This window comes from Labrus bergylta, chromosome 14 (assembly GCF_963930695.1).
Source record: "Labrus bergylta chromosome 14, fLabBer1.1, whole genome shotgun sequence".
In the NCBI taxonomy this organism is placed as follows: domain Eukaryota; kingdom Metazoa; phylum Chordata; class Actinopteri; order Labriformes; family Labridae; genus Labrus; species Labrus bergylta.
In genome coordinates this window covers 9,710,829-9,726,751 of record NC_089208.1, presented here as the reverse complement: position 1 = coordinate 9,726,751, position 15,923 = coordinate 9,710,829, and the positions used below count along the sequence as shown (strand labels likewise).

The 15,923-nt window shown below is 39.3% G+C and overlaps 1 protein-coding gene across 1 annotated transcript; it reads left to right on the top strand.

Moving 5' to 3' along the window:
- The first annotated feature begins 4,326 nt into the window (after nucleotides 1-4,326).
- On the top strand, nucleotides 4,327-11,480 carry LOC109981413 (protocadherin-10-like). Its single transcript, XM_020630182.3, has 4 exons — nucleotides 4,327-9,138; nucleotides 10,085-10,146; nucleotides 10,239-10,351; nucleotides 10,702-11,480. The coding sequence occupies exons 1-4, from the start codon at nucleotides 6,583-6,585 to the stop codon at nucleotides 10,971-10,973; spliced, it is 3,003 nt and encodes a 1,000-aa protein (XP_020485838.3). The 5' UTR covers nucleotides 4,327-6,582; the 3' UTR covers nucleotides 10,974-11,480.
- The last annotated feature ends 4,443 nt before the right edge of the window (nucleotides 11,481-15,923 follow it).

The following is a 15,923-nucleotide window of genomic DNA, read 5'->3' as shown; positions in this document are numbered from 1 at the left end:
TGAAAAAAAAAAAAAAAGCACTTACCATTAAACGACCTGATGGTGGCAGCAGAGTCAAAGTGGGTATCAGAGAATGATCTTGATATCTTTGCGTTTTCTTCCATATGTGCAGCTTTTCCTTCCACGTGTGAAGCGTGGCTTACCCTACAAATGACGAGAAAATATAGTAAACTTTACACACAAAGTAGTGCAGGCACTGATGGTCAGAGAAAGCATTTTCTAATAAGTAACAAAGGAGAGTTTTTCAGATCCACAACAGCTGCTGGGAAACAGTGACAGTGAGGGGGACATACTTATACAGGCAGTTTTCTTAGACACACTCCTAGTATAGCATTGAGACTGGTTGTTGGAGAGGTGCAGTTTACTTACTGAGCTCTGTCGTAGAACCGTTGAGCAATGCCATGAGCCAAACTGCTCTGGGCGTCAATCCCTGCACAGCCCCCTCATAGGACATCTCTCTATACATGCATGTCTATAGGTCCTGTTTGTGCTTTTGTGTGTGTTTAGTGTGTCTAACAATAACAGAGTGAAACGTTTATTACCCCTCGACATTAATAAAGTGATTTTTTTTTTTAAATCTATAAAGCAGCAGAAACAGACAGTGTGAGTGTGATTTAAATAGATATATTTACTCAATTATTCAACAGTATTTTACTTTTCCCCTGACAGTACATGAGTTTTACCAAATTCTGCAACTTTATACTTCTACTTAGTTACATTTTCAAAGCAAATATTGTAGGTTCACTTTTACTCCACTTAAACCAGCCATTGCTGATTGAGTTTTTAAATACTTAACGAGAAAAACGGATGCATTGTCTAACTCACAGTATAAAGAAGGCAAATCATTTTTTACTATGATCAATAAGAAACGACACAGAACAAACATAAAATGTTATGTACTGTTACGAACTATATGTTATGTCTAGGAACATATAACATGCCACTTAAAAATTCCTAACATATCGTAAAACTAATAAAAGTCCGTCCAAATTGTCTTTTGCTAGCCTGGTGTTGCCATATGTTTTGATATTTAAAGGCAGGTCTCAATTAGAGGCACGTTTGCATTTACAGTCAAAGTAGTTTTTGAGTCAAAATGAAGGATAAAAAGCAGCACGACACAAATAATAAAGATTGACTATAATATCTGGCCAAGAAAGACAGAATTAGCTCATATGTGTAAAGGCATTAAGCAGGTTTACAGGCTGTTTTACAAAGCTAGATCAAATGTGGATATATCGAATTAGTTTATTGATATCCTATTTTTACACATTCAATATTATTTCTGGTGTAAATGTACAACTTAATAGTCCTTCCCATCTTTTCTGTGCACAAGATTTGATTGAAAATAATGAATGGCGTGTCTCTTATTGACAACTTTCCAAAATAAAGGCCGGTTCATTTCATGGACTGAAGTAAATAATCCTGAGCTATTACTATCAGTTTTATGGTAATATGATGCATTGTTATACCACTGGCTGTAAAAGCAGGCTACCTCAAGTAGGAATGATATAATCAAGTGATTACTAATGAATTCAGTATACTGCTAAACTGATGTAAAGGCCTTCCAGAGGAGATATTTTAGATTGTGAGAATGGAGAAAGCTCAGGTGTTACTAACATCTTTCACTTTGGCTCTGTAAGCCATGACGGTGAAACACTATGCATGCACAAAAGTCCGTCCCTGAACCTGAAGCAGCTCAGTAGAATTCACTGAATTAATGTTATTATTCACACCTGTGCTTGCTGTCTTTGCTGTGACATGTCCAAATCATTTCTGTGAAAATGGTCTATTGCCATAGCTTTAAGGTTTTGCACAGGAACACGGGAGCTTTCTCTGGCTGATCAGACCTCTGCTCACGTCTAATGTGGGTGTAATTAACTTGATGTCACAGGAACCTTGTGTGTGATACGTGTAACTTGTCCCACACAAACAGGTGGAACAGCAACAATAACAGGAGAGTGACTGGGGTGTGGATGAAGCACTCTGTACAAGCACAGACCCTGATAAATGGTCTAATCAGCACAAACACTTAAATCACCCATGTGGCTTGACTGTGGGTGTGCAGAGCCTTTAATAAAGGATATGAATTCTTCAAAGACAGGTGGTGGAATTAATATAGATACTATTAATCAATTGTCAGTAAGTTAAACACAATATTAAGAAGGGATTATGTTGTTTTTTATAACAAAATGTCCATAAAACAATCTCTCTCATGTTTTTATTCATGGTAACGTGATGTTTTTTCCTGGTTTGTATATGTGATTATTCAAGGATTTTGGACAATACAGGCTCAGTAAGAATGCATTTCTGGGGCGCAGATGGCCTAGTGGTTAGGTCACACCCCATGTCAGCAGGCTATAGACCTCCAAGCGGTATGGCCGGGTTCAAGTCCGACGTGTGGCTCCTTTCCCACATGTTATTCCCCACTCTCTCTCTCTCTCTCTCTCTCCCTGGTTTCCTACTCTATCTACTGTCCTATCAAATAAAGGCACAAAGCCCCAACAATACAGCTTAAAAAAAGGAAGGAAGAAAGCATTTTCCCGGAAAGAATACACTTCATAAATTATCATTTCTTTCAGTAAGATACGAAAATTAATTAGTTTTTGCAGCTGTGGCTGAATCCAGTATATTCAGTATCTCACAGTGTCTGCAAGCTGCAAAGATGAGTGTACTAAAAGTTGAGTTGCATATGCTACAAAAAGATTGTGTATCAGCATCTCTGATTTAAAGGCCCAACTGTCACAACGCAGTAGCGTCCAGATGGTCTGTTTTAGCTGGCAGGACAATATACTAAAAAATTTAGTATATGATACAAAATGGGAACACACAGCATACGCCTAACTTCACGTGTTGTACTTGCAAGTGTAACATAGACTTGGCTTTCTTTCTCTCACAGAGTTTGCTTAAATATAACTTTGTAAATATAGTTTTTCTTTTTATAATAGAATAGGTTCGTCATGAACAAATATTTTTAATTTCAATTTACAGGGATGGGCACCAAAATAATCAAGAAATACTGATATACAGAATCAACTTTTAAACTGTTGACCACAACTGCTATATCAATATCTTAAATCCTTGCAAAAAATGAAGCCTTCTTGATAGGTCGACACAGCAAGTCAAGTGCCTGCTGTCTTCCTCTCCTTCTTCCCAAACTAATGATCATATAGCAACAGAGTAGAAGCTTCTCAAATTGGCTGTCTAACAGTCCGTCCTCTTGGGAAAACAAGTCCACGTTACACAGACTGAGCAGTCTCTCTATTGATGCGTGGTGTTGCTGTGTGGTAGCTCGGAGACATCTGCTTGGTGGGGTAATTGTTTAGCCTCTCTGCATCCGGCAGTGACCTGAATTGCTCTGTAATCTCTGAGTCTGAGACACTTTGTTCCTCATTTGCAAAATAGTGCTCATTCCAGCCATTTCTTTAACTCCAAGCAGAAATAACCAGCATTTGGAGTGGATAAGATAAATTGCCATAAAAAAAAAATATAAAATGCTTTTTTTTAAAGCCAGTAATAATACATGTAGCTATGTTTGTCTAAACATCCTGCAAGGAAATTGACAAACAGTTCATGTTTGAGGTTTTCCTGATGACTTAAGGAGACCAGCTAAAAAAAAAAAAAGCTAGTGTCAGGCTGAAGGATAATACTCCACACCATGGCAACCTCACTTTGATCATATATATGCCTAACTGATGTATGGAAGCTTTGATTACAACATATTAACCCTTCTATAGAGAGGACATGATGAAAAAGGTAATTATGTCTCCTTCTGTGGCTTGAATGCATAACACCACTGTTTACACTTGGTGCCATGACAACAAGGTGTCACTGTTCAGTGAGGTGGTGATGCATCAAGTGGGAAAAAGGTTATTTTCTGTCTCTCACTCTCGATTCCCTGTGACTGTGGGTTGCCTGGACAGGAATAGTGTTGATGATTTCAGAGGCTTTCTGAGACAACTACGAGTGTCAAGAGGTTGCCATGTGAACAACTGAACAACAACTCTGCTTTGAGATGTCGCTCTTTTCCATATACACACTGAACCTATAATAAGCCAGGTGATGATGTCATAACAAAAACAAGAGTTTCTTAATATATCGAGGCCAAGAAGAAAGAAGATTCCCTTAAAACCGTAAACCTTTTTGTTACTGGACTGTATAGACACAATACTTGTAAATACCATATTGATTGTGATGATACATATCTAAACACCAGCTAGAGTTAAAAAAGTAAACTGAGAAGGAATAAGGAGTTAACATCTCATCTCCTCTAATTCCTTTCAGTTACCAATTTCCCTGTACTCCGAGGGGAGGAGAGAACAACATTTGTGCGGTTCAACAAAGTCTTTAATAATAAACACAATCACCCATGCGCATGAAGCAATATCCAAATGGATTTTTTGCAGACTATTGAATTGCTTAATTTATTAATGAAAAACTATGTTTACAGACAGAATCGGAGCCAGAATCCCCTTCTTTGGTAATATTATTTGTTCTGTTGAGTGCACTCGATAAACTCAGACCAACGTTTTCCTTTTGACCAAAGTACATTCGAATTTATGCACACATTTTCACACAAGCTCATGATCTTAGTCACAACCTTAAGTCTGTTTCCCAGACTAAAAACTATCGCAACAATTTGTAACAGTTCTTATATCATGTTGTGTCTCTGTTTAGCACCATTTCCCCTCTGCATGTGCGTTGTACATGTCATATGTGTCAAGACAAACAGGGGCATGGATGGTGGAATTTCCACTCATAACCACAGCAGTCAATCATGTGAGAAGTCCTCAAGGTCAATTTGCTGTTGGCTCTTCACACCAGGTGGTGCACAGCATCTGTAATGTTTCTCAGGAGGTTGAGTCAAATTTAAAAATAATTAGTAACAATCAGAACACGTTTCATGAGAGACATTTTTCCATTTAGGCGGAATGCACAACTCTGCTTCCACGCAACTAAAACCGCTTAAGTGTTAAAAGCTGCAGAATATAGGCTAACCTACTCTAATCCCACAGTTTAAAGCTGGAAAGTAGTTAAAGACAAAGGGATTGATACTCTGCTTTTGCCCTTGAGTGAAACAAGAGGGAGGGAGAGAGGGACAGAGTGGGAGAGATGGTGTGTGTATGTGTGTGTGCAATAGAGACAGGGACATGGGAGATAATCTCTTTTGTATTTTTGATCCCTAAATGTGGTGGTTGTGTCCCCTTATCCCAGCTACTTAGTCTCTGCAATGAGTAAGTGATGCCATGCACTTAGGCTGTGAAAAGCAGGTCAGTATGACCACAGAGAGAAAACCACATGTGCATCACATGGATAGCCCTGGGATTATTCCTCACAAAATGTCTTAATTCCTCTGTTCACTAATGATCCAGGGAGAATGCCCTCTAATCTCCATTCCATTAATTAAAAAGAGCATGAGCCCGTGGAAAACCTCACCATCTGCTGCAGCTTCATTCCTGCAGACAGATTGTGTTTTCCGTTTATAACCAGGGGAACAGAGTTTTTTAGAGCAACCGGGTGGAGCATACATTGAGGTAGATGGTAAATAGATACAACTGCTCCGCATGAGTATTAATGCACGGAAATATGCTGTGGAGAAGAAAAAATATCTGTATAAAACAAGAGGAATTGCTGCCAGGGTTCTGCAATGACTTCTGGGATTTTGAGCTGTTTCCTGAGCCCCATTTTCCAACTTGCAGACTTCAAACTCCTCAAACCCAAACTAAAGAGGTTAGTTTCACTGAAAAACATCATTTACTGCCATTGCAGGTACAAGTATTAATATAACTGTTTCTGCCAAAAAAAAGACCGACCTAGTCTTTCTTTAATGCGGATTGTTAAAAAATAATTAATGTATAACTCCAGTGGATGATTCTTTTCCTCCAGTAGAACTATTTGAAGCTGATTGTCCTCTCCCTTTAATCAACTAACTAAACATTTCAATAACCAACATAAACTAAAAATGATATTGAATATTGTAATTTGCACTGTTCAGTTTAAGTATGATCACCAGTTCATCTAATAGTTTCTTATAGAATTCAAATCCTTTGATTTACAAGTCAACCATTCCTACTATCTTGTACCATTATAAACTGCATTTAGAGAAGCATTTTTAGAAATTAAAGTGGGTTAAGAACTGACACCAAACTGTCACAAGTTTTGTGACTCAGAGTAAATTTGCTGCAGGAACATTGGTTTATATCCGATTATGCTAAATTATATATCTCTTGAAATGGTGAAACCTTCTCATAAGAAACTGAATCAAGTGTTTGACCTGCGGTCGGAGCCTGGGGACTGTGACATGAATTTGATCGGGCTAGTAGGCAGGAAAGATTATCCGAGCAGATGTCGTTTCCCCCCCCCTTATTGGAACAGTAGGGCCAATAATAAACAAACGCACACACAGACACACAGAGCGCACACTAATCTGAGATAGGCTAGTAGCCCTTGCACATCCCTTTCTCTCTCCTCAATTTTCTCTCAGGCAGACAGTCGCTGTGCCAGTCCCGCCAATGTCAAGTTTATACCAGACTGTATTTTCCACATTTCATCTGAGCACACTTCAGACACAGTGTTTGGAGTGAGATGCAGCTTTGCTTCAGCCTACAGATGGACACACAAGGGGAGAAGAAGATACTGTTTGGGAAATGGCACGCAGTGTGCCGTTTTGCGTTGTTCACTTGTGTCTTGGATGCAGCCTGGGGACAGATCCGCTACTCCATCCCTGAGGAGCTGGAACATGGAGCTTTTGTTGGCAATATCGCCGAGGACCTGGGATTGGATTTGAACAAGCTCTCTGCGCGCAGATTCCGGATAGTCTCAGGTGCCAGGAAGCAATATGTGGAGGTGAATTTAGAGAACGGAGTTTTATTTGTCAATGAAAGAATTGACCGCGAGGAACTATGTGAGCAGAGTTTGTCCTGTTCCTTTCACTTGCAAGTGGTGATAGAAAACCCTCTGGAGCTGTACAGGGTAGAGATGGAAATCTTGGATGTGAACGATAACTCTCCCAGTTTCCCGTGGACCGAGTTTAATCTGGACATATCGGAGTCCGCTGCGCCAGGATCTCGTTTCCCACTTGAGAGCGCACAGGATTTGGACGTCGGATCCAACTCGTTGCGCACCTATTTGCTGAGCGTTAATGAACATTTTCTTTTGGACATTCAGACACGCAGTGATGGCAGTAAATTTGCAGAGCTAGTCCTCCAAAGTCCGCTGGACAGAGAGCAGCAAAGTGCGCATCAAATGGTCCTAACTGCGGTGGATGGGGGCGCGCCGGAGAGATCCGGCACTGCGCAAATTGATATCACTGTTTTGGATGCAAATGATAACGCTCCTGTGTTCGATCAGTCCTTTTATAGAGTGAGGCTAGCTGAAAACGCACCTAAAGGAACTGTTGTCATAAAACTTAATGCCTCCGATTTAGATGAGGGTCCCAATGCTGATATAACCTATTCTTTCAGTGGCCACGCTCCCCTCAAAGTGCGCCAGCTCTTTAGCGTAGACGCGCGCACGGGTGAAATCAAAGTGAAAGGAGTGATAGATTATGAAAAGGCCAGGATGCATGAAATTTATGTCCAGGCTAAAGATAAAGGCCCTTCAGCTGTGGCTGTTCACTGCAAAGTGTTAGTTAATGTATTGGATAAAAACGACAACCTCCCAGAGGTGATCCTCACATCAGTGTCCACACCTGTGCAGGAGGACGCGCCCCCGGGGACCGTGATAGCCGTCATAAGCGTGATGGACAAAGACTCAGGTGAAAACGGGAACGTGGACTGTGAGATCCCCCATCATGTCCCATTTCAGCTTCACTCATCCTTTAAGAACTACTACACATTAGTAACTTCTGATTTTCTGGACAGAGAGGCAGTCGCAGAGTACAACATCACTCTCACTGCCAGAGACATGGGCTCTCCACCTTTATTCACGCGGAAAACTATCCTGGTTCAAGTGTCTGATGTGAACGATAACGCGCCTCGCTTCAAACAGCCCTCATACACTGTGTATCTGACTGAGAATAACGCGCCGGGTGCATCCATCTGCTCTGTGACTGCACAGGATCCAGATTCTGGCCAAAACGCATACCTCTCCTACTCCATAATGGATGCTGACATACAGGGAATGGCCATGTCAACGTATGTGTCCATAAACTCAGACAACGGGAACATTTACGCACTGCGATCGTTTGACCACGAGCAACTTAAAAACTTTCAGATCACAGTCCAAGCGCAAGATGCTGGTTTCCCTCCTCTGATCAGCAACGTTACAGTGACTATTTTCGTTTTGGACCAGAACGACAATGCACCAGTTATTGTGTCGCCGGTCACGCAAAACGGCTCAGCGCCCAGTGAAGCATTGCCCAGATCCGCTGACGCCGGTCACCTTGTCACCAGAATCAGCGCAGTGGACGCGGACGCAGGTCAAAACTCGCGTCTCTTTTATCAAATGCTTCAAGCAACAGATCCGAGCTTGTTCAGCGTGGCTCTGTACACGGGGGAAATCAGGACAATCCGACAGTTGGTGGAGAAAGACCCCACGAGGCACAGACTGGTCATTCTCGTGAAGGACAATGGTCAGCCGCCCCTCTCGGCCACAGTTTCCATCATCCTGTCAGTGGTTGACAGCCTGCCAGATTTACAGCCCGATTTGGGTGACCTGTCACTAAGCCCGCATCACAGCTCCAACTTCACCCTCTACTTAATCGTGTCTCTGGGCGCAATCTCCTTCACGTTTCTGGTGGCTATAATCGTCCTGGTTACAGTGCGCAGATTGAAGGGCAGACCGTCCAACCGAGAGTCCAACTTCCCCTCCATCAGCGCTTGCTGCTGCGGCTGCTGCACGCGCTCGGAAGCATCCACCACCACAGAGGTGTTCAAAAAGTCCAACCTGAACGTCCGGATGTCCGCAAGCGCACCAGGCTGCGCAGAGGCAACCAGCAACGGAGCACTTCCGCAGGTCTACTGCTACAAAATGTGTCTGACTCCGGAATCATCCAAAAGTGACTTCATGTTCCTCAAGCCCTGCAGCCCGGTGATGTCAGTGCAGCAGAACAACGCCAAGAGCACAGATTATCTGACCTCTGGCTGGAGCGCGCTGGACCGGAATGAGCTGGCCAACAACAGAGCAACGACCCCAAATGAGGTAATATAGCCTACTGAAATACACTCAAACATGCAAAAAAAGACGTAATTGGGTTACTTCTCTTATCATATCACTTAAGTATTACACTTATCCCAAAAGTAGAACACTAGTCATCCGGTTGTTTCACTCTAATTAGAAATGACAGCCTGGTTAGGGCAACCCAAAATGCATTTGTCACACAAGAGGACCTTTTTAACCTTTATGATATATGGTTTTAAAACAATTTAACGTTCAACTTTAAAGTGAAAAAAATAACTGAATGATTGAAATATAATCAAAATGAAACCCTGAGTTGTTATTTATATATAAAAACAACTTCAAATGTTTTTTGTGATGTTTTTTTTGTTGTTTTTTTTTGCAAGAAATCCATTGGAATATATAGCCTCAAACAACCCACATGTTGTGACAGCATACCTTGCAGTCTGGGCAAATTACCACAGTGTGTCAAGGTGCATGACACCCGCATAAAAGGTGTTTCAAAGATAAAAGAGATGCATATTTTTATCACAGTCTTGAAGCTGTCTTTTGATCTTGTAGTTGTCAAAAGCATCAGTACATCCATATATTTAACCTCACATTAGCAACATAAGGAGATTAGTTACTAAATAAATAAGGAAATTCTTTGGGCAACATTTTTCCATCATTATAAGGTTGCTTTAGAGAGCCTGTTACTCTCTGTGCCAATGTTAGAAATCCATATAATGTTTTTTTTTTTAATTGTCTGGGGGAGAAATTGCCTCTTGGTTTTTGCCTGCTGTTTCACAGCAATTTCACTTTGTCAGACCTCATTCTATATAACCTCTAATCTTCATCTAACAGACTAAAACACATTTCAGTAAACTTACTTTGACTGAACAGAATCCTTTGTATCTGATACCTGCCATTAGATTAGTATCATTGCATCTAAATTCAGTTCACTAAATCTTTTTATGTCTCAATTGTGCAGCTCAAGTATTCAAACAAGGACTGGACCTTGACCAAAAACCAACGCAACTCGGCATACAAGAGGTGAACGCACAGTTGCACCAATTACAACCAACAGACATGACCACACAAAGGCACGACTAAACTTAAACTTGTGCTTATCTTCATCTCTGCAGGTATAGTTCAGCCAACATGGAGGGCACACTAACTCGTCAACAAAAGTACGATGCTGAAGGGTTTTCCTGCCCTGTAGCTCCACAGTACTGGACCTGGGGAAACCACATGAAAGGTACAGTATAGGCTGGAACTTTGCATTTCGGGCTCTTTGTTACACACATGAAAGTGGGCGATGATGTTGGGGGCTCTCCTGGGTCTGTGCCTAAGGATTTATTCCGAACTATGAAACAGTAAACTGAAAAGCAGATAATACCCAGCCTCAAAACTGTGGGGGGATTTTAATGCATCAACATGAGGATTACCAAAGTCCCCGCAAGAAGTGTTTAGCCTTTTTGCAAGAAAAATTAAGAAGATGCATTTAAAGCCAACTCATTCAGATCAAGTATACTGTATGTAAATACGGGCTCTTTGCAGAAATAATCTGCCGATACAAACTGTAATTTATGCGCATTTTTTTTTCAGACTGCAAGATGTCGCTTCAAGAGGGAGCGGCTCCAAACTACTCATGGGTTCCAAAGTACACTCAGCCTCATTCTGAGCCTCCAGATTATCAACACAATGTCTACATACCTGGCACCACGTCTGACTACAGCACCCTGAAGCTGGCACCCAGAGGAGAGCTGGATGTGTACAACACCTTCTCTACTTTTGGAAAGAAGAAGAGATTTATCTCAAATTATGAACAAACTTTTGACAGGGACGACAGCCTCATAAGCAACGACATCTTCAAGTGATTCATCACATTTCTGTACATTCTGTGTATACTATGCTATTGACTGGTTTCCACGAATAACTACACATATCTTCTACAGTGTGAGTAGTGTTGTTGGAGGATGACAGACAGTTTCTCCTTTTTAAGGTGGGAATTGGTACCACTCCATACCACAGTATATTTTTTATTCTTTGTAATACTAAAATAAAGTAAGGAAAAGTCTAGCATTAAAGGTGTAAACTTAAACACAGAAAAAAAGTGTTTATTCAGCAGTTTTCTACGAGCTCAGGATTTGCTCTGCTTGGAAGATATTGGTGCTCAATAAGATCAAAGTGAATGTCCAATACAGAAAAGAAAAATCCATCATTTCAGCATCTTTAAGTCTATATAACAAGAGCTGTCCATGTACCAGGGACATTTATAAAACGGTTGCACCTTATTTTCATATAGGGACAGCTAATGAGTATCATGTTATGTGTCAAAGATTTGTATTTAAGAAAAAATAAATGTATTACTGCTATATTTAAAATATCTTTGTGGGCATTATTTTTCACAAATGTCAGCTAAACGCAGCTCTGTTAACATTTTAGTTGCATAAAAAAGTTCAGAAACTATCATCCAATCATGCATGGTGAAATTTAGTGAAAGCTCATTTGTTCACAAGTCCATTCTGCGTAATTCAGCCCTGACACAACACAGATGGTATAGGTGTGATGGGATAGAAAAGTAAAGCAGCACACGTACAAAACAGGACAGAATTTTGTAATGCTTGTTAATCGAGAAATATGACATTAAAAGGACAAACATAACCCTGTGGGTGTGGATGTAAAGAAGCAGGGTTCACCGAGGGGTAGAGTTTCATGGAGCACAGCACAGATGTAATGTTGCTCATTTGACTTGTGCAGTTCAGCATTACAATGGCACATCAGATATAAAAAGTTTTCCCTTGAGGGCAATATTACGTCTGCAATGTTACTGCAATACCACTGTTTGTATGATCACTGATGTTTCATATGTTGTATGCATTCCAGATTGGCATTTGTTATTGGGTGTGATTTATATATCCACAAATGAAGCACTTAATCGCTGCTGTAAATATTCTATGTACAGTATATATATATTAAATATAAATAAATCTGTCCTCAAATCTGTTGATTTATCGTTTCACCAAAAAGCCTGCCATAGGAAGATGATGAAGTAGTGTGTTCATGTGTTTCTGAAATGACAGATAGAGAATATTTAACTTCAACATAAACTTGGTAAAGAAAGGTAAAGAAAGGTTATGAATATAAAGTTGAACACTATCAAAATGTAGAATGAGTAGTTTTGTTTTCCAAATCAAATACAGATACAGTATTGTATAGATTATAAAAAGAAATACAATCTCATGGTATTGAGAGCTCAAATCAAATACTAGCTTCAAGCTACTCACTTTGCATGGTGGCTGTAAAATAGCTCTTAACACATTTTTTTTCCCCAAGGTGCTGACACTGACATTTCTATCCAGAGGGGTAAAATGAATGAACTACCATCTTTTTGTGACACTAACTATCAAACCCATGTTTTCTAAATTCATGCTATGACGTAATCAGCCGAGTATTTTAAGATATTATAAAGTTGAATGCAGGAGCCCAGTCTAAGTCATGTGAATGCTTCCTCTTTGACATGTCACCTCAGGGTGGAAAAGTGACTGTTGTTACAGTATGGCTCTGAGTGTTAGTTAACCCTTTCTCTTAAAATTCTGGACAGTAAAGTCAGGGTTTCAGGTAGACAATCCTTCAGACCCACCACCCATAACTGATCTATTGCTGTCCATGAGGATGCTTTAGGTGTGGAGCCTGACTGTTTCAATGAACTGCTTCATGTTTAAAAGGCTGAGTGCTGAGGGCTACGTTCAGATGTATTTTGAAGTCTCTGAAGACCAGTTCAGACGGGGCGAAACCTTTGAGGAAATTTGGATATGTTTTTCTGTTATTAAGAGACTGTCAGGCCGTTTTATAACTGAAATCCGGAAAGGCCCTGCCAATAATTTCAGATATTCAGGCCAAGATTTATCTTTGAGTGTGTCACAACCAGAATAAAAAAAACAGCCAGGCTCAGCAGTCATTATAAGTCCCCTATGCTAAAAGCAAAGACACAGCATATGTCTGTCTTCGGTGCTATTTTTAAATCTAGTCAGATTCCAATTCTGTGCTTTCTTTTTTTCTATTTTTCTCCTCCATATCTCTCCCAACAATCCATGGCTTCCCCCTCTATGCTTAAGCAGAGGCATGTTCCTTAATTTCTCCACTAGAGGGAGCCTTTCCATCACAGTTACATTATGAAGATACTTAACGTGTATGTGCACAGTTTGCATATTGTTTAGGGCACTGATAAGGTGTTTTTTGTTTTTTTTCATTTCTAGAATTTTTTTTCTGACAAATTTGTGTTTTTTCTTACATTAACAAAAAAATAAAATAAAAAATTGTCAAAGACATAAAGTATTTAAGTAAGCATCTTTGCTGTGCAGCAGTGTGTGAACCATTTGTAATGTAGGCTATCCCTTGGTTACAGAGTGTAGTAAAGAAAAAAAGAAAAATAACTCTGTTTACTTTCATCATCAACATCAAGTGTCTTCATCAATTCGTTATAACATTTTTTCGAAGCGAAAGCAACAATGAACAGTCCCTAAAGCCCATACGCTAAAATAATGACAATGATTATCTCTTTACTATGTCTAAATGAACGCGTGGCCAGCAGTAATGTAACATGTGGCTGTGCTTTACTTGCTTGTGCCTCACACATTAGGGAACTTTGGGCCATGAGTTATTATTTTAATTTTATAAATGTGACCACATGCTTTCTTGGTCATTCTTCAATAGGGACTGGATACTTACTAGTTTTGTTTTAATTTGTTGTCATTTAATATTTCCCAAGCCTTTTGGTCTTCAGTCTACTACTGTAGAATATACATCATGTTAATTTGACAGACACTTCTGTCCATACCTTACATTGTAGACCTGACATTATGACAGAACTTTTCGTGAAGACATACAACTTTTGGTTAACAGTTACTTGAATACGCTTTATAATAAAAGGTAAATGACCTCAAAAAAGATAAATGATTTGAAATAATATATTACTGATAACAGGTTCACTTTTTTTAAGCTAACATTTTACAATAGATTCGTTAGATTAAAAGCTTTAAAATGCATTAAGAGGTGATCATGTGTGCATGTATGGGAGATTATCCTGTAATTCTTTAAACTTCCACTGGATGGAGCTAAAGGATAGAAATGAAGAGGACCATCCTCATCTCATCGCCCAACATGTCAGCTACAATCCCCTTAGTTTAGGAAACCAATTACATTAAAATATGACAGCACAAACAATTACAGGAAGTAGAATCTGCTTTAGCTATGGCACGGCAGGGACAGAAATAACTCCAACATGAATTATAATATATAGTCACATTACCATATACAGTACATAGTTACATTTCAAATAAGGAAATTAAGACAATTTGGACCAAAAAAAGACAAAAATAGAAAATCAGAAAGACAATATATAGTTGTTGCTGTCCTGTGCTGATTCCCTGGGAGTTGGAGGGTCTAGTTGTCTTCTTTATTGTATGTTTTTTTTGTACAGCTGCATTTCAAAACAGCAACTTTTATTAAAAAAAATCTATTTAACGTTGTCTGTTTTTGATGAGATTAGTCTGTGTGTATAGTCTAGTCTACACAAATGTCAGGGTAGATTAAATGTCTTTATAGATTTGATGAAGACTCTAGTTCCCAAACTAAATGACATACATAGTGACATTATTTATAAAACTGATCTCATAAATATCGTCATCAGATATTAAGCAGGCGCCTCTTGCAGTTTGACAATGAATAGTCTGTCAATGTAATATTGGTAGTTATTATGAAGGTTTGTAGTAATTACAATCTGGTGTAGATTTGTGCTGCTCAAAACTGTAACTGCAACTTTCCATAATGCCTCGTTTCCTATCGTGGTTTGTGTTGGATTGAATTTGGGGTTTGTTGTTTTTACAGATGCCATTGGTACTTATTGTTTTATTGGTATTCAGAGGATGTTTTTTAGTGCAGTTAGAAATAATTTTGTGTCAGTCTGTAGTCATCAGCTGTTCAAACAATAACTAAGGAGACCATTGCATTTTAACATAATAGTTGCATTTTAGCAATTGATATTATTACCAATGAAAAAAATGTGATTGTGGGAGTTGGCTTCTCATGTCTATTCCCTGTGATGGATGTTTCAATAATGACAATTATCAATTAGATATAAGATCTTTATTCCCTAACAAAGCTCAACAAAAGTAATCTTTTTCATGATCTTATTACTTAACAGTTTTCATACATTTGAAGACTGAGAGGTGAGATTGATAAAACCATATGGTAAATGTGTTTTTTTCATCATGAGGGGTGTGATTCTCTTCCTCAGAAAAGAAGATCTGAGACAAGTTTCAGACTAGCAGTTGAATAGGTATACAATTCCTTAAATAATATGCAATAACCCTACCACACAGAAACCCTCTCTGCCAGTAAATACCAATATGAATGACTTATTTACACTGTTTTTGTCATGTAAACGTAATATCATCACACAAATCTATGCAAACTGCACTGACTGCATACGTTATCATAAGTCACTTGGTACTCATTAAGTATTCTCTGCACCCTTTATCAATGCACTAATACGCTACTGGCTGACAATTGAGTGTTAACAGTTTTTTTTTTGTGGTTGTATAAGAAATAGTAGTTGAAAGTGAAAGTAGTAGGCTATTTTAAGTTCATCTTTATTATACCTGTGTCAATTGTTTCACCTGTTCTAAGCGTATGTTTTCATGTGTATTTCTTCACTGAGATAATTTTTCTAATTCAGTTTTGGACATTCTGATGTGAGATTTCCTCTAATATGCAGCCCTTCATTACGGCCACCCCTTCAGCCCACACAGAAGCTTGGCTACGCC

Excerpts from the sequence above, each read along its gene's own strand:
- LOC109981413 (XM_020630182.3), top strand. The coding sequence starts at position 6,583 with ATGCAGCTTTGCTTCAGCCTACAGATGGACACACAAGGGGAGAAGAAG. Across the intron at positions 10,147-10,238 it reads CGCAACTCGGCATACAAGAG|GTATAGTTCAGCCAACATGG; the intron begins GTGAACGCACAG and ends TCATCTCTGCAG. Across the intron at positions 10,352-10,701 it reads CTGGGGAAACCACATGAAAG|ACTGCAAGATGTCGCTTCAA; the intron begins GTACAGTATAGG and ends TTTTTTTTTCAG.